The 19,187-nt window shown below is 47.1% G+C and overlaps 1 protein-coding gene across 2 annotated transcripts in view; it reads right to left on the reverse strand.

Moving 5' to 3' along the window:
* papss2 (3'-phosphoadenosine 5'-phosphosulfate synthase 2) overlaps positions 1–18,239 on the reverse strand; it is a 35,994-nt gene extending 17,755 nt beyond the window's left edge. For both annotated transcript variants that reach the window (XM_031905507.1, XM_031905508.1), the window contains exon 1: positions 18,133–18,239. In XM_031905507.1, coding sequence (XP_031761367.1) covers positions 18,133–18,144 — 12 coding nt within the window. In that variant the 5' untranslated portion in view covers positions 18,145–18,239. The remainder of the gene's footprint in view (positions 1–18,132) is intronic.
* Positions 18,240–19,187: the final 948 nt, after the last annotated feature.

A 19,187-nucleotide genomic window follows, 5' to 3' on the forward strand; every position in this document is an offset into this window, starting at 1 on the left:
ATTCATTAACCCTCATATTATTAGGCACAGTAATCTCTCACCCCCACTGTGCTGTGTGTATGGAGAATGGCTCGACGACAGCAAGTTACTGTATATGGCATTTCTGCTATAAAGAGTTGTGTATAAGGTTATGAGCCCCTATAAGATGTGAAGGAGGAATATAAGGAGACCAAGGGGCACAAGGTGAGATGTGTGTCGGGTTGGGCTGTGGCACAGTTGGAGAGTATCCTGGGAATCGGGGGAGAGTCCTATAGGCCCCGTGGCACTGAATGCCATAAAGCCGGTGTTTCCAACACAACTTGCGTGCACAGTGGAAGGATCAGAGTGGCAGAACCTGTTTAAAGGGCAAGTATGCACATATGTCATCTTTGAATTCCTGCTTTTCATCATGGGATGTCAGAGTTCATGGCAGTTCAGCTGAAGGGTAACAGCTAGGCAATCCTACTGTATATAAATAATGTGCAACTATACAAGCAGAATATCCAAGGCTATTGTGATACTAATATCTACAGTTAGTATTACTGGTTGTATATATATAGTTTATGTATGTGAGTGTATAGATTGGTTAGTATAGGTTGTGTGCTGGGTTTACTCGGATGGGTTGAACTTGATGGACAATGGTCTTTTTTCAACCCTATGTAACTATGTAACTATGTAACTATGTCTCCCCAGGGGACCCTCCACTGCCAAAGCCATCATCCCCATCCCATCATCGCCTGAATATTTCCCTTTGGCCTTGGTGCGGGAGCGGGCAGCGTCTGTATGTGGGGTAAATGATGGCTTTATCATGGGACCCTGAAGCACTGCCCATAAATATCACCATTAAGGTCATTGGCACCAAGTTCACCGACCCGATGTCAATAGCGGAATGTACAAGGGCAGTTCTCAGTTATTCCAGTTTTTTCACTGGCAGTTCTAGATAACCTTGTCCTATCTCAGATGATCTCTCGGGCACACAAAGTGCTCTCGGGGGCCCCAGACGTCACTAATGTGATTATGACGGTGCTGGCAGTACTGGTTACTTGTCCCAGGGCAAATTCGTTTTGACCCCTTGTCATGGCGCTATACAAGGGCCAATAAGATGCTGGCTTAGTCAAAAGTGGCCAATGTATTAGCCTATGTATAGTCAGCTTTAGTATGATTGTATCTGCTCAATGAGCTGCATTCAGATTATGTGACTGAGCCTCATTGCCTTGGCCCCATACAAGGTCCAACAAGCTGCCAACTGGGTCAAGTTAGCCCAACCAACTGATCGTTTAGTCATTTATAGACTGGGCAGCAGCCAATGAGTCCTGGCGTGTTGGAACAACTAAATAAATTGCAGAGCTGAATGAACTCCCCGAGACCCTTTGTTACTGGGAAATGGGTCCCTCGTGTTCAGAGTTAAATCATTGGGCCTCTTGGTTTTTGGAACCAAAGGCACCAAGTGTTTATTTTTCTCTCCAGGCTGCATCCTGAGTGTGCAATTAAGCGGACGCTGCTGGCTGGGGGGGGGGGGCTAAAGACCCCTAAGTTATTGCAATCAGCCATATAAGTTGCACAATTGGCAGATACTTTATCAAGCTGGCATTGGCACTGGCACTGAAAGGCACTGGGCACTGGGAGCGGCCAAAGCAAATCATCCTAAAGTTGCCCGAATATGGGCTGATAAAGCTGCAGCTTATTGGCCCTTTTAGGGTAAATCAAATAACAATCATGAAGGCTGGAGACCCCAGTTGCCCCCCCCCCATTTGCAGCACGGGGTCTGACGCAAAAGGCTACGTCCCCCCAAGGCAAATGCTTTACCCCTGTCAAGGCCTGTGTGGCCCCGAGGTTAATGAACACATTGGCCTGACCATGCTCAGCTCACAGGGAAAGTTCTAAGCATCTTTTGCATTGGTCTTCATTATCTATTTTACCATCCAGTTGTCAGAACCAAATACAGATTGGGTATGAGGGATATTTTTACTCATCTTTCTTATCAAGCCCTCTCCTAAAGATCTTCAGTTCTGACTTCCAAACGGCTGCTTGGTTGCTAGGGTAATTAAGGCCCGGCAACCTTGGAAACTCCAAACCAAAATTCTGCCCCTATTAAGGGGAAAATGTTAACTGATAATGTTGGGGGTTGTATTTGAGAGGAAGCAAATGAGACCCTGGGTGGTCGTTCCCATTATATAATATAGTTTCCTATTACTGGTTCCCAGTTTCCATGCAGGGCTATTGGGACGGTGCTGTCCCCCCGCCAGGAACATTGGGTTAATTAGAACCAGTCGGACCCCGCCCCGTGCCAGATTCATACTGTTATTCTTTAGTCTCCTTACGTCTCTCCTGCGTCGCTGGATTACACAATCCTTGTATTTGCAGCATTTGAGCTTTAAATTTATTAGCCCCTTTGCTTTTCTTCATCTTTATTACCCTTTTTATTGCCCTATTACCCCAACTCAACACCTCTCTTGGGCAGCAGCTTCTGCCCTGAATAAACCATATATAACCATAATCATCACCTCCATCTCAAGGGTTGGTCCTATAGATAAAGTAGGTTTGTTACCTGGTTGCTAGGGCTCAGCACTGACCCTAGCAACCCTGCAATGGTTTAAATGACAAACAGATTAGATAAATGATATAGGGCTTAAATAGAAAAATACCTAAATAAAGCCAGTAATCTAGCCCCCGCATTAATATGACTACTGGTCCTGATATCCCTTAAAGGAACAGTAACACCAAAAAAAGAGCTTTAAAGTAATAAAAATATAATGCACTGTTGCCCTGCACTTGTAAAACTGGTGTGTTTGCTACAGTAACACTACTATAATTTATATAATAAGCTGCTGTGTAGCCACGGGGGCAGCCATTCAAGCTGGAAAGAAGGAGAAAAGGCACAGGTTACATAGCAGATAACAGATAAGCTCTGTAGAATACAATAGTGTTTTATCTGTTATCTGCTATGTGCCTGTGCCTTTTCATGGCTGCCCCCATGGCTACATAGCAGCTTATTTATATAAATTATAGTAGATTTTCTGAAGTAAACACACAACTTTTACCAGTGCAGGGCAGCAGCACATTATATTTTAGTTACTTTTATACACTTACATTTTTTAGTGTTACTGTTCCTTTAAACTCAGCAATGTTGTTGGTTCTTTGCCCCCCCCCCCCCCCACGGGGTAAATGAATGGGCAGAATGGGGTAGCTATTATAGCTCCTCCTCACATATAATATTGCTTAGCAGCTGAGCCTACTGAAAAAAAGATAAGAATAGGTATAGTTCCCCTTTAATCTGTAAGCAATTCCTTAAGCTTATACATCTGTGAATGGAACATATGAGCCCAATCCGTGCCCCCCCCCGGCCCAGACACACAGACACATTGCTGTTTCCATGGACACTGACTCATTGAATATGAGCTGCTTGATGGGGGGGGGGGTTGTAAGTCTCAGGTTAACTCTGCGCCCCCCGTACAAAAGGGCCCTTTCAGCTGGTCCTGCCTTGGCCCCCGGCCAGACGTTCCCGTATCAATAGGCCCCTTGCTTGTGGCTTCTCTCCGCCTTAATGAAGTCAGCGGAGTCCCCTGTCTATTGACTGCGTCTGTACAACGCCATTTTTTGTAAATAAAAAGGGATATTCAGTAGAGAACGTGTGCTAGAATCAACCCAAGGGCCACTGGCCCCCAAAAACATATAATAAATTGTAAATATATTGTAATCAAGGCAATTGGTTATATATAGAAATCACCCCCGCATTGATTTGCATTGTAATCGCCTGGGCCCCGCCCTCATATCAGGTAATTATCACTTATTATCATATCAGGTAATCATCTAATTAGGTGTAATGAAATTCTAATGCGATCAAATGACTTAATAAGGTGTATGCATTCCTATTGGCTGACACTTAAGGTCCCCATACACGGGCCGACTAAAGCTGCCGATATCGGTCCCTTGGACTGATTCGGCAGCTAATCGGCCCGTGTATGGGGAGAGCAGAGCGGCCTGGCCGACCGATATCTGGCCTGAAATCGGGCAGATCTCGATCGGGCAGGTTAGAAAATCTGGTCGGATCGGGGACTGCATCGGCTCGTTGATGCGGTCCCCGATCTGACTGCCCCATTGCCGCCCACATAATCCGATCGTTTGGCCCCAGGGCTAAACGATCGGATTTTTTTTTTTTACCTAAATGCTCCCCGATATCGCCCACCCGTAGGTGGGGATATCGGGGGAAGATCCGCTCGCTTGGCGACATCGCCAAGCGAGCGGATCTGCTCGTGTATGGCCACCTTTACACTAAGGGGCTCAATAACTAACCATCGATTTTTCATTTTGAACTCGATTCGAATTCTTTTTTAAAAAAAAGTCGCCGAGAAAAAATGCTGCGACTTTTCTGAGATTTACTGTGCGTTTAAATGACTAAAAATCCAAATTCAATGTCAATGGCAAAAGTCCCGTTCCTTGAAGTTCTTTCTTTTGTCTCGAAACTTTAGAGATTTTACCGGCTTCTTTCCAAAAATCACGACTTCTTCGAATAGTCACAGCGACTAGTGATGGGCGAAATGTTTCGCCAGGCATGGATTCGCGAAGAATTTCCGCGTTTCGCCATTGGCGGATTGTTTCACGAAACGGATGAAAAAATTCGCTGCAGAAAAAAATCGCCACACGTCAAAAAATTTTCGCCGGCGTCAAAAAAGAATAGTTGCGGGCGTCAAAAGAATAGCAGCGCGACTAAATAATAGCCACGGGCGACAAAATAATAGCCGCGGGCAACAAATTAATAGCCGCGGGCAACAAATTAATAGCCGCGCGACAAAATAATAGCCGCGGGCAACAAATTAATAGCCGCGCGACAAAATAATAGCCGCGGGCAACAAAATAATAGCCGCAGGCGACAATTTTTTTTGTCGCACAACATTTTCGCCGTTTGCGAATTTGTCGCTCATCCCTAGCAGCGGCAGTTTAATAAAATCTGGATTTTTGCAGCGACTTTTCCTTGCGACTTTTTTTTAACTATTTGCCATTCGGGAAAACGGGTTTAGTCGAATTTGAAAATAAAAATCTGCTCCTTAGTGAATGGGTTATCTCACTCCCCATTGGCTGACGGCTGTGTGTCTGTGCGACTCTTTATACATAACGTTTCCCCAGATCTATGGAAAATTCCGACTCATGACAGCGGCAGTTACAATGTGATATTTTATATCTTTCCGTCCCCACGTTGGCTCAGAAGTCAGAATTTAACTCCTACGGGAAACTGCTGAATATTTATCATACTGTATCTGTGCTGCAAAATGAATGGCTCCAAACATATATACATAAGGTGCTAAGCTACACACTATAATTACACTCATACACAAGAAAAGGTAACACTGTCCCTTTAACGTTCCCCCCCCCGACCGCAAAGTCAGGCTGCACTACACAGTGAGACATTCAGTGACTCCCGCAGCGCTGGGGGGGCTTCATGTTGCTTAAGGTAACGTTTTCATAGTAAGAGCACAATGGCCCCTCTGTCTAATGAGACGTTCATTCAGCTGAGCAGTCTCGCTAGTGTTGGACTCTCAGGATTCCCAATGAAATATCTTTTTATAATTTAGATATGTAATTTCAGGCTTAGAATCATAGTAGGCCAGTTAGGGGGGATTTGGGGTGAGTGCTTATTTGTGCCCTGGGTACCCCTGGAACTATAGCGGGGTGACTGTTACCCCAATGTTTCTATATATCTGTAACCTTGTTATGGGCTAAGGGGGCCCAGCCTGAAGGCCAGTTAGGGGGGGATTTGGGGTGAGTGCTTATTTGTGCCCTGGGTACCCCTGGAACTATAGCAGGGTGACTGTTACCCCAATGTTTTCTATATATCTGTAACCTTGTTATGGGCTAAGGGGGCCCAGCCTGAAGGCCAGTTAGGGGGGATTTGGGGTGAGTGCTTATTTGTGCCTGGGTACCCCTGGAAACTATAGCAGGGTTACCCCAATGTTTCTATATATCTGTAACCTTGTTATGGGCTAAGGGGGCCCAGCCTGAAGGCCAGTTAGGGGGGGATTTGGGGTGAGTGCTTATTTGTGCCCTGGGTACCCCTGGAACTATAGCAGGGTGACTGTTACCCCAATGTTTCTATATATCTGTAACCTTGTTATGGGCTAAGGGGGCCCAGCCTGAAGGCCAGTTAGGGGGGGATTTGGGGTGAGTGCTTATTTGTGCCCTGGGTACCCCTGGAACTATAGCAGGGTGACTGTTACCCCAATGTTTCTATATATCTGTAACCTTGTTATGGGCTAAGGGGGCCCAGCCTGAAGGCCAGTTAGGGGGGATTTGGGGTGAGTGCTTATTTGTGCCCTGGGTACCCCTGGAACTATAGCGGGGTGACTGTTACCCCAATGTTTCTATATATCTGTAACCTTGTTATGGGCTAAGGGGGCCCAGCCTGAAGGCCAGTTAGGGGGGGATTTGGGGTGAGTGCTTATTTGTGCCCTGGGTACCCCTGGAACTATAGCAGGGTGATTGATATGATGAGGGTTCTCATATATCTGTAAAACTGCTAAGAGCTGAGGGGGCCCAAACACACCTAGACATGAAGTTATCGTGGGCATCACAAGAAGTCACCCAGGCAATAAGTTGTGCCCCCAGCTGCCCCACCGGATAAGCTGAAAGTGCAGGATAGTAATAAGGACTGTTCCAGTAACTGTGTATGTAGGGGGGGAACGGAACTTATTCTCCTATCTCCATTCTCATGTTCTCGGATGCCGAGGAGCTGCAGCTGGACAGAATTCCTTTGGCTCCTCTGAGAGAATTCTTTTGGTTTTCACAAGATACATTATTGCCAGATTCCATGTTTTCCTTGAAAACGCTGGCTCTTAGCCCAACTATCCACTGGGACCACCTCAAGTTCCTTGGCTTTCTTTATTTCAGAACCCTACCATCAGTTCTACCATTGAATAAAGAAGGTTTCCCAAAATGGGCCCCCTGGTTCCTGATTTGGAATAGGCGGAAGAACTTGGGCAGCAGTTGGCCAGGACAGTAAGGGCAAGTTAGACAAGACTAACATCCCATCGCTGCCGCCATCTTGCCCCCTGCCCACAACTCCAGCTGGAAACCCGGTCGGCCATTTATCAGGACGCGGAAATCGCCTGCATCTGTAAACTTTATGGAGCGGGACGGTTACACTGAGCAGAAACAATTGCAGGCTGCGGTACATATTGACTTTCTGTTCTGTTTGATTTACAAATGACAGGCTCTAAAAGAAGGCTTCCCCGAGGCCAGGCCAGTAAGAGCGAATGTTATCTATTAAGTGTAATATAAACAGCCTGGCGCGTTTCGGGCTTTCCCAAGCGCACCTTTACTGAGTGCCTGCCCTACATAATTCTATTATTATTATTAACATTTATTTATAAAGCGTCGGGACCCCCCTTTGGACCCTTTTGCAGGGGTCGCCTAAGACCATCGGAAAACACATATTTCCGATGGTCTTATTATTATTATTATTATTATTAACATTTATTTATAAAGCGCCAACATATCCCGCAGCGCTGTACAATAAGTGGGTTCCATACATTGGACATACAGAGTAACATATAAAGCAACCAATAACCGATACAGGAGGGGAAGAGAGCCCTGCCCAAAAGAGCTTACACTCTACAAGGAGTAACATATAAAGCAATCAGTAACCGATACAAGAGGGGAAGGGAGCCCTGCCCAAAAGAGCTTACAATCTACTTTGTCCAACAGATACACTCCATGCATTTTTACCCACAATTAAACATTATTTCCCAGAATTCCAGCATAATTAATCCTGTAGATAAATATTTACAGTTGTTAGTAAGCCGGGCACATTGTACCGAAACATATTGGCACCTAAAGTAGGTGCCCCGGGCAAACTGGCACCCAGCGCAAGTACGGATTAGAGCTAATAGCTTCAAGCACGCTGTGTATGGCATTCTAATAGGTGCAGTACAAGAGGTTAATGTGTCTGGGGAAATGCTTAATACTTTTGGGGTGCGGTAGGCCCATTAGGACTCACAAAACCTAAGGAAGGGGTGTGTGGCCATCAGGCCCTGTCTCTTTCTGACCTCCATTTAGGGTCAGACTGGCTCATCAGGATACTGAGAAAAAAATAGTGGTGGGCCCCGACCATGGCCACGGCACGGCCATCTTTAATTTTTTCCCTGGAGGTGGGGCCTAATTGACAGGAAATAAGTAGCTCAGCAAAGATGCAGTGGCTGTGGCCGCGGAGCAGCGGTGGCCCTTGGGTCCTTGGGCCCTGGGTATCCCAGTCCAACTCTGTCTTCACTTAAAGAAACCCTAGCGGCAGCTGCATCCAAGCCTGTAGGAAAGGGACCCACCTTAGCCATGAGGCATAGTAGGGTCTGAAGTCCCTTGTGCCTTTGTGCCTTATGGCAGGGGATAAAGGGACCCTCCCAAGAGAAGAAGGGCCTGAACACTTAAGAGAACTGAGGAAAGATACTGCCATTTGGTTTGGACCCAGCACGTGCACTTTTTTTTTGCACTAAGCACTTTTTGGGTGATGAACGGCCTAATGCCAGATTGTGTGTGTGACAGTAGCCCAAAGCAGTCTGCGTGACAGTAGCCCAAAGCAGTCTGCGTGACAGTAGCCCAAAGCAGTCTGCGTGACAGTAGCCCAATGCAGTATGCGTGACAGTAGCCCAAAGCAGTATGCGTGACAGTAGCCCAAAGCAGTATGCGTGACAGTAGCCCAAAGCAGTCTGCGTGACAGTAGCCCAAAGCAGTCTGCGTGACAGTAGCCCAAAGCAGTCTGCGTGACAGTAGCCCAAAGCAGTCTGCGTGACAGTAGCCCAATGCAGTATGCGTGACAGTAGCCCAAAGTAGGCAGTATGCGTGACAGTAGCCCAAAGCAGTCTGCGTGACAGTAGCCCAAAAGTCTGCGTGACAGTAGCCCAAAGCAGTCTGCGTGACAGTAGCCCAAAGCAGTATGCCTGACAGTAGCCTAAAGCAGTCTGGGTGACAGCAGCCTAAAGTAGTATGCGTGACAGTAGCCCAAAGCAGTCTGGGTGACAGTAGCCTAAAGTAGTATGTGTGACAGTAGCCCAAAGCAGTCTGGGTGACAGCAGCCTAAAGTAGTCTGTGTGAGCAGTCTGCGTGACAGTAGCCTAAAGCAGTCTGCGTGACAGTAGCCCAGTCAGTATGCCTGACAGTAGCCCAAAGCAGTCTGTGTGACAGTAGCCCCAGTATGCCTTAGCCCAAAGCAGTCTGTGTGACAGTAGCCCAGTCAGTATGCCTGACAGTAGCCCAAAGCAGTCTGTGTGACAGTAGCCCAGTCAGTATGCCTGACAGTAGCCCAAAGCAGTCTGTGTGACAGTAGCCCAGTCAGTATGCCTGACAGTAGCCCAAAGCAGTCTGTGTGACAGTAGCCCAGTCAGTATGCCTGACAGTAGCCCAAAGCAGTCTGTGTGACAGTAGCCCAGTCAGTATGCCTGACAGTAGCCCAAAGTAGAGTAGGAGACAGTTAGATAAACAGAAGTGATGTAGCCTCCCAGCCAGGACCAACTGTGGCCAAGTGAGGGCTGGTTTGTGTATTTCCATGGTGGGTACCTAGCAGGGCACAATGCCCAGACTGACTGGAAGGGATGGGGATGGAGAAGGGTGCGTGTCCCCTACACACGGCTCTTTGTTGGCCCCAAGCTTTCCCGAGCCCGTGCTGCCTGTGCAGCTATCCCTTCTGTATGTACCAAGTCTGTCTCAGCATTGCTAAATAAATCAGAGAGTCAGGGAGTCTCTCAGAAAGAGGCGCAGTTTTAAGCTAGCCATAATAAATCTGGCCATACATGTTTAGAATTTAGTCTTTTCTGATATCGCCCACATGTTTAAATGCAACGATTTCAAACTTACATTCACATTGAAATTGTAAGATAAAGTACTAAAAATAACAAATGGGAGGATGTTCTGAACATAAAATAATTGGCAGATAACAATCGTATGAAAGTGACGCCCCAGAAAGGCATTGTAGGTCCCCCAAGGGTATCGTGCAAAACATGAACAGATTTTATCATTATCCGACCGAAATGTTCTAACCTGTGTAATCGACTAAACGACCGATCGCCATGGTACGAAAAATAATCGGAGTGATAATTTGGAGCCCACAAATGGACTGAAAATCATACAAAACTATCGGTGTGTGTATTGCCAGCTTTAGGTTGCTAATTGACTGTAATCTTTGCCTGATTTGGGTCAGACTTGCAGTACCAATTATCACCACTAAAATTCCTTCCATCGACAGCTACAGGATAGCGCCACTATGCATCACTGATGTTTGACATACAAACAAAGTCAGAACCCTTTTCCAAATACGGGTGCTTCTCCGCCTTTCTAATATTAATTAAGGCACAGCCCAGTATCCTGCTCTGACTATTGGTACTGCCAATATATCCAGCTGGTTCCCTGCATGGCTACAGAGCCAGAACATCATCAGAACCAGTAATGGCCTATGTTACAGATGTGAGAATTGCAGCTGTGGGGATGTTCCTTGTGGCACAGCCTAAGAATGATGGGATGTGGAGCAGCTGGAGGCCCATAGAGCCGCACATTCCTGCTCTGTGTCGTACAAGTAATCGGGGAGAAGCCAAGCCCTGAGCAGCCACATTATCCAATCCAAATCTAATTACACGGTACAAAGTGAGTGATATCCAGAAATTAATTACAGAAGCTCCAGAATTAATTTCTGGATTGGAAGCTTTGTTCAACTTATAGTTCAACTACAACTCCCAGCATTCCCCCCAGCACACTGGCTCTTGTTGGTAAAATCCCCCGATGACCAGAAGGGAATTACAGTATAAATAAAATGGAATGTTCCCATTGGCCTTGCAGTGACGCTGTTGTACCTTCAGGGATACAATGTATGAAGTAAACGAAGCTGCTCCTCCCACCACAAACAGTGCTTAATTGCCCCAATACTGTGTGTGTACCTTAGCAGGGTAGCGTAGGTCGTGCCCCTATGGGCTCTTTATTAACACAAATACAACACTACTAGGCTTGTGCTTGGGTGGGAATTCATCTGCGGCCTCTCTCCCACCCAAGGTGACTTCTACTGATGGGGCAGATACATCCTTTTACATATAATGTGCAGGGTTTAGAGCTTATTTTAGGGAGGCGCTTACACCCCCAAACACCCCCAGAGACAACTCCGATAGGAAAAACTGTCACTCAAAAGGAAGGAATAAGTATTAAGCCTGCAGCCAATCAGGGGGATTTGTATAAAACCCACCATGAACCCCTTGTGGGATATATCCCACTGTGTAACAAATCTCATTGGTTCTCTTCTTCTTGGGGACCCCCATCTACCCAGGTGACCAATGGTTTAATCATTTGATTTGGTAGCGGTCCTGCCCAGCAATAGGTTGAAGGGGAAGAAGACATATTACAAGTGGGGGGAGAGAATGAAGACATAATCAATTGTTGTGCACATAAAAATACTTAGCAGCCATATCCATCTATCCCATTTTATGATGATCATAATTTATGGTGGAGCTTATGTTATATATATTGTACTTTAGCCATTATCTCCTTCTATAGAAACTGTAAAGATTGTAAAGTGGGGGGGGGGGCAATTAATCATATATGGGCCAATGGCAGCTTAGAGTGCAGCAAGGTCTCCATGATGGCACAAAGCATTGGGTACCAACTGGAGGCAGAAATTCCCAGAAAGGCTACTTTTTCCTCCATTACATTCCAGCAAGGGACTGTGCCCCCAGCGGGCAGCACTAAGGACGCACTGTACAACTATTGCTGAGTCGCAGCTTTATCAAAGGGCCACCGGCTGAATTCCAAGAGCAGCGACATTGACTCTTTGATCCTTGACGTCACCCCGAGGGACATCTACTTGCCCTGTAGGTGACAGCTCAGCACTTTGTGTCCTGGCAAAGCAGCAGTGCCTCCTGGGAAATACAAGTCACCTGGGGGGAGAGCTAGAAATATACAAAGGTAATAATTGGGGCACTTATGGCTGGAAGGGTGGGATCACTAGTGTAGTTAGAAATTCTTTTCTTACCTTGGCCACACACATAGAGATCTATTGGTTTGGCCACATAACCAAATAAGCAGATTTCTGATTTGTCCGCCTCCCTATGGAGACCCACTGGGCAAGGATTTCATCGATATTGGATGAGATTTCCAGACCTGCCCAGTAGATATCTGACAAGCTGTTGAAAGGGCCCCCAATAAGCAGCCGACTTACTACTACACTACTATGCCCACCGGCTACTACCGTGTCTGCTGTTTATATTGATATTCTGCTTTCCCTGGGTGTTACCCAGCCTGTGGGATTCCACACATCTGTAATCAACCTTTTAGCATCTCCCTAATGAATTACTCTGGGTAAAGGTCCCCATACACGGGCCGATTGTAGCTGCCGATATTGGTCCCTTGGACTGATTCAGCAGTTTATCGGCCTGTGTAGGGGCAGGAACGAGGGGCCTGCCTGACCGATATCTGGCCTGAAATTGGCCAAATATCCTTCGGGCAGGTTAAAAGATTAAAGGTGGCCATACACCTTCAGATCCACCTACGGGTGGGCAATATCGGGCGAATCCAGCTTAATTCGGTTGTTTGGCCCTAGGGTATAGGCGAAGTCAGATCGGGGGCCGCATCAACAAGCTGATGTGGCCCCCGGTCTGACTTAATTTTTTAACCTACTCGATTTCAGGCCAGATATCGGTCGGGCAGGCCGGTCATTAGTGCCCCTACACGGGCCTATTTTCTGCAGAAAAGGGACCAATATCGGCAGCTAGAATCGGCCCGTGTATGGCCACCTTTAGTTGGATCGGGGACCGCATAGGCTCGTTGATGCAGCCCCCGAACCGACTGCGCCCATTGCTCCCGTTATGGTGGGGAAATTGGGAGAAGATCCGCTCGCTTGGCGACCTCGCCAATTGAGCGGATGTTCACGTGTATGGGCACCTTTATGTAATCACCTCTGCAGACCATCTACAACTCACAGCAACCAATCAGAAGTCAGCTTTTACAGAGTTGTTCAAGCAGAATAATAAAGGACGGCACCTTGCTGGTTATAATAGTCAATGAAGCCAGCATTTACCCTTATGTTCCTACAAACATGTAATAAAAGTGCAAACAATGCTACTGGTCTAGTATCCCATAGCAACCGACTGGAATTTCACATTTGCTGTTTAAAAGCAAACATGATTGGTGTATATGAGCTTTATTGTATGTAGCACACAGACCCATCCCAGCACAGACTCTAATGAGCAAATATCTCATTAAAGGCACCCCTTCCCTTAACGTCACAATAACCTGGGGGCTCATGTTACCATGTAATCCTCATTTTATGGGATGTTGGCAATTGCAAAGCAAATACACTGATTGGATCATACAAATATTTAAATATATGCTTCCTGTAGCCCAGAGGAACACAAAGAGGGGCTGCGGGGGGCGCTGCTGAGGGAATGCATTAGCCGCTCCATGGCGGAACAGGAAACGCGGGGCTGTACATTTGGCAGAGGGGAGCGGGTTTGGCCTCATCACTGGCTGCTAATCTGTATTTGCTTCATGTAGATCAGGAAATGATTCTGGAAACCTTATCCTCTTCATTTGGCTACTGGGACGGGGAGGGTAAAGTTATGTACAGGGTGGTAGTATATATATATATACTGTGGTATATATATCCCAGATGTTGTTTATCTACAGAATAAAGGGGTGCTTCACCTCCAGGCTAACCTTTAGTATGTTACAGAAAGGCCTATTCTTAGCAACTTTTCAATTGGTCTTTTTCATTCTTTATAGTTTTTGAATTATTTGCCTTCTTCTTCTGTCTCTTTCCAGCTATCAACCAGGGCAGCGTTTTTCAACCACTGTTCCGCGGCACACTAGTGTGCCGCGAGATGTTGCCTGGTGTGCCGTAGGCAGGGCACCAATGTACTAGGGGGGCACTGCTCTTGGCACCAATGTACTAGGGGGGCACTGCTGCTGGGCACCAGTGTACTAGGGGGGCACTGCTCTTGGCACCAGTGTACTAGGGGGGCACTGCTCTTGGCACCAATGTATAGGGGGGCACTGCTGCTGGGCACCAATGTACTAGGGGGCACTGCTGCTGGGCACCAGTGTACTAGGGGGCACTGCTCTTGGCACCAATGTACTAGGGGGCACTGCTGCTGGGCACCAATGTACTAGGGGGGGCACTGCTGCTGGCACCAATGTACTAGGGCCGGGGCCACTGCTTGCCTGGGGGCACCCAATGTACTAGGGGGGCACTGCTCTTGGCACCAATGTACTAGGGGGCACTGCTGCTGGGCACCAATGTACTAGGGGGGCACTGCTGCTGGGCACAGAGTTAAATTTTTTAACATTTTCTAATGGTGGTGTGCCTCGTGATTTTTTTCATGAAACAAGTGTGCCTTTGCCCAAAAAAGGTTGAAAAACACTGAACTAGGGGGTCACTGACCCCGGCAGCCAAAAATATATTGCTCTGTGAGGCTCCAGTTTTATTGTTATTGTTACTGTCTTTCTGTTTAGGCCCTCCTCTATTCATATTTTGGTCTCTCTTTCAAACCACTGCCTGGTTGCTAGGTAAAATTGGACCCTAGTTACCAGATAGCTGCTGCAATTCCAAACTGGAGAGCTGCTGAACAAAAAGCTAAATAATTCAAAAACCGCAACTAATAAAAAATGAAGACCAATTGAAAATTGTCTCAGAATAGCACTCTCTTCATCATACTACAAGTTCATTTAATTGTGAACAACCTTTTTAAACAATGCCCTAAGAACAATCCAGCACTGCTACAGATCTCTATGGTGAGCAGAAAAATGTGAGTTCACTTTCATTTGTTTTTAACAATAAAAGTGTAAGAATAGGAACACTGAGCATAGGGGGCTTCTGGCCAGAGGGTCCCTGTTAGGCTGGAGGGCCCAGCCCTGGTTAATATAACAGGTGGGCCCATATGCTGGCTTACACAGTCACACGTGGCATCACTAAGACCCTCTAAGGATAGAGTTATTCATGTATTGTAGCCATGATTTGATTGGGCGTCCAATCAAAATCTTTTAAACCGCCCGATCGACGAAAGACTGCGGATATCGGTCGTCTCGCTGATCTGCCATACACACACCAAATATCGTACGAAACGAGGTTTCCTACAATACTATTGGTGCGTGTATGGCTGGCTTAACCCTGTAATGGTGTCAGCCCTACTCCCTAATTGTACAGCGCTGTGGCATGGTGGCACTATAAACATATGGTACATATACTATCCCACATACACAATGAATACAGTACCACGTGGCACAGCCACAAGCATCATTATGTTCCATATAGAACACATTAGGGCTTATTTACATCCGCAAGTGCAGCTGCAGCCCCCACACTTTCCCTGCAGTCAGTTGTGCTCCGTATAGTTGGGCTCAACCTGCCCTTTTACCTGCCCTATACCTACCTTATTACCTGCCCTATACCTGCCCTATTACCTGCCCCATACTTGCCCTATTACCTGCCCTATACCTACCTTATTACCTGCCCTATACCTGCCCTATTACCTGCCCCATACTTGCCCTATTACCTGCCCTATACCTACCTTATTACCTGCCCTATACCTGCCCTATTACCTGCCCCATACTTGCACTATTACCTGCCCTATACCTACCCTATTACCTGCCCTATACCTACCCTATTACCTGCCCTATACCTACCCTATTACCTACCTTATTACCTGCCCTATTACCTGCCCTATACCTGCCCTATTACCTGCCCTATACCTACCTTATTACCTGCCCTATTACCTGCCCTAAACCTGCCCTATTACCTGCCCTATACCTCCCCTATGTAACCACAAATGCAATGGCACTCAGAGCTGCAATAGGGACAAGCCCTTAAGTTCAAACTTTATTGTGGTAGTGCACTACCGCAATAAAGTTTGAACTTAAGGGCTTGTCCCTATTGCAGCTCTGAGTGCCATTGCATTTGTGGTTACTTTGGATTTTTGGAGGGTGCCGATCCCCCCAGCAGTGTGCACTGGGCGCATAATCTAAATTGGAGAGCTAAGGGTGTGCGAGGAAGGTCTCTGGTTCGCTATACCTCCCCTATACCTGCCCTATACCTGCCCTATTACCTGCCCTCTACCTGCCCTATTACCTGCCCTATACCTGCCCTATACCTCCCCTATACCTGCCCTATACCTGCCCTATTACCTGCCCTATACCTGCCCTATTACCTGCCCTATACCTGCCCTATACCTGTCCTATACCTGCCCTATTACCTGCCCTATTACCTGCCCTATACCTGCCCTATACCTGTCCTATACCTGCCCTATTACCTGCCCTATTACCTGCCCTATTACCTGCCCTATACCTGCCCTATACCTGCCCTATTACCTGCCCTATTACCTGCCCTATACCTGCCCTATACCTGCCCTATACCTCCCCTATACCTGCCCTATACCTGCCCTATTACCTGCCCTATTACCTGCCATATACCTCCCCTATACCTGCCCTATTACCTGCCCTATACCTGCCTTCCATATTGAAGTAACGGGCCCCTCAGTGCCCTGCATCTATTGGAAATGACTGCCCCTGATTTGTGACAAAGAAAACGCACAGTTGCATCAATTTGGCAAATTGGCGGCTACGGCAATAGGCTTAGTGACTGCCATGATGCTGGAATTCTAGGAAAAAATGCATTATGGGAAAACAACATGGAAAATACGCTCCAAATTGCACTTTTCTCACTTGCGGACATACATACCCCCTTTTCACTGGTTAATGCATATAATAGAACACATAGGGTTATAATACATCCACAAACAACTCATAAGTCTTCCCCAATAGCCACCCTTGAACTACAGTACCCATCATCCACCTCTAGCCACGGCAGCTGCCATGAAGTAGAGATTCTTGCAAGACGGAAAGGGAGGAGGGAATAAGACACATGCAAGCGAGATGCAAACAAGCATATTATACACATGGAATAGTGAGTTTCCCATTGCTACACTGTCACTGTGCCCTCAACCGCTTATGTCTCTCCAAGCCCGACCCCAAGGGGCGCCCCATTCCTAGAAACCATACCCAGATCCAAATACTAACGTGACCACACAGATTTATTCAGTACAGCGTTGCCCCCCTTCATTCCCTATTGTTTCCTAGTGTCAATCACTGAAAAGTTAGTGCCCATTCATTCATATTGTGTCACATGTCCTTATCTACAGCTGAGGATTCTGGGAGTTATAGTTCATGGCTGCAGTATACAGAAGCATTTGCAACATCTCTTTAAAGAAAAAAAGATCAACAAAATAAAAAGTTTAGAAACTGCTCTTTTGTATGGAATGGACCATGGATACGTTGTAACCCCCCCGCCCTTCTTTGTAATGATTTGAACCCCTAAACCAGTGGTTCTCAACCTTCCTAATGCTGAGACCCTTTAATACAGTTCCTCATGTTGTAGTGACCCCCAACCATAAAGGAGCGGTGTCTTGGTTTCTAAGAGTGTAAGCTCTTTTGGGCAGGGCTCTCTTCACCTCCTGTATCGGTTACTGATTGCTTTATATGTTACTCTGTATGTCCAATGTATGGAACCCACTTATTGTACAGCGCTGCGGGATATGTTGGCGCTTTATAAATAAATGTTAATTATAATAAGACCATCGGAAATATGTGTTTTCCGATGGTCTTAGGCGACCCCTGCGAAAGGGTCCAAAGGGGGGTCCCGACCCACAGGTTGAGAACGGCTGCCCTAAACTGATCCCTGTAATGAGACAGGTAAGTGCAAGGGATAAGTATTATTATTAACATTTATTTATAAAGCGCCAACATATTCCGCAGCGCTGTACAATAAGTGGGTTACATACATTGGACATACAGAGTAACATATAAAGCAATCAGTAACCGATACAGGAGGGGAAGAGAGCCCTGCCCAAAAGAGCTTACAATCTACAAGGAGAAAGGGGTGAGACACAAGGTGTGGGATACATTAACCCTTTATGTTAAAGACACCTTATAGAGGTCCAATATCACCCATTTCCAAGGGTATTGGGCATTGGGCACTGGTCAGCCCCTCAGCCCTAGGGAGCCTCTGTGCCAGGGTGGCACTGCCATGGGGACCAGTTCAGGACCCTTCTGGGCAGCTGTCAGTCAGTGAGACAATGAGTGCAAGAGACAAGCTGTGGGAGTGAGTGCAAGAGACAGTTAGACAGAGAGAGAGAAGTTTCCTACCGTTTGGGACATGCTGGTTGGATGCGGCAGGCAGGACGGTAGAGCCGGGAGAGTGCAGACCCAGCGGCTGCAGGCGGGTATTATAGGCTGGAGACACGTAGCAAAGTCCCCGGACCTGCCCCTCGGTACGCCCTCCTCTTATTAACCATTCAGGGTTCGGGGCAGCGGGGCTGGATCCAAGGCAGAGATTGGGGGGGGGGGGGGGGGGGGGAGTGCTCTTGTCCCCAATATACTTCCTTCTCTTTTGCACAGTAACCTTCCCCCCCCCTCACTCTCTCTCCTCCTCCCACATTCCTGCGCTCTCCTTTGCCCCCTCCCAGCTCAGCCATCAATGGACTCATTACTGAGGGGCTGTAGCCTGGGATGTAGGGGCAAAGCTGGGATGTAGGGGCAAAGCTGGGATGTAGGGGCAAAGCTGGGATGTAGGGGCAAAGTGGATCCTGTGGGGCACAAATCTATTAAAGTGCCCTTCTTTTGTCCGGGCTGTAGGGGTGCAGGGCTGCCAGCCGGTGGGGCCTTTGGGGATTAGTATAGGAGCAGTAGCTGCTAGAGAAGCGCACGTCTCTAATGCCTTCAGGGTCTGTTTGTTTGTTTGTTGCACTAACCCCTTAATTACCCAGTGCCCAAGGGCAGGGGTAACAAGTCTGACTGGCACCCCCATTGGGGGTAGAGAATATATTATAGTAGTTGCTAAAATCACGGATGCCCAGTCTGCTCTATTCCAAGTTGGCTGGGGCAGTTCATGGGATGCAGAGTGTTGTAGTACAACAACAGCTAGGAGGTTACAGCTTAGATATGTACTTACTTTACACAAGTTTCTTCATCTCCAGGAGCCCAGTCCTGAGTGTCAGGCACTGCCCCGAAAGGGTTAATTGCTGCCTGCCAGGCACATACAGTACTAGAGATTATCCAGCCACTCACTAGCCAATTAACTGTTGAGAGGCTGTTAGCTGCCAGTTAGTACTGTATGCAGAGAGCAGGCTAAAGTCCAGCAGGAAGCTGCCTGAGTCACTGTAGTAATACTGGCCATGCACACACTTAGACTGTAAGCTCTG

Source organism: Xenopus tropicalis, chromosome 7, assembly GCF_000004195.4.
Source record: "Xenopus tropicalis strain Nigerian chromosome 7, UCB_Xtro_10.0, whole genome shotgun sequence".
NCBI lineage: Eukaryota > Metazoa > Chordata > Amphibia > Anura > Pipidae > Xenopus > Xenopus tropicalis.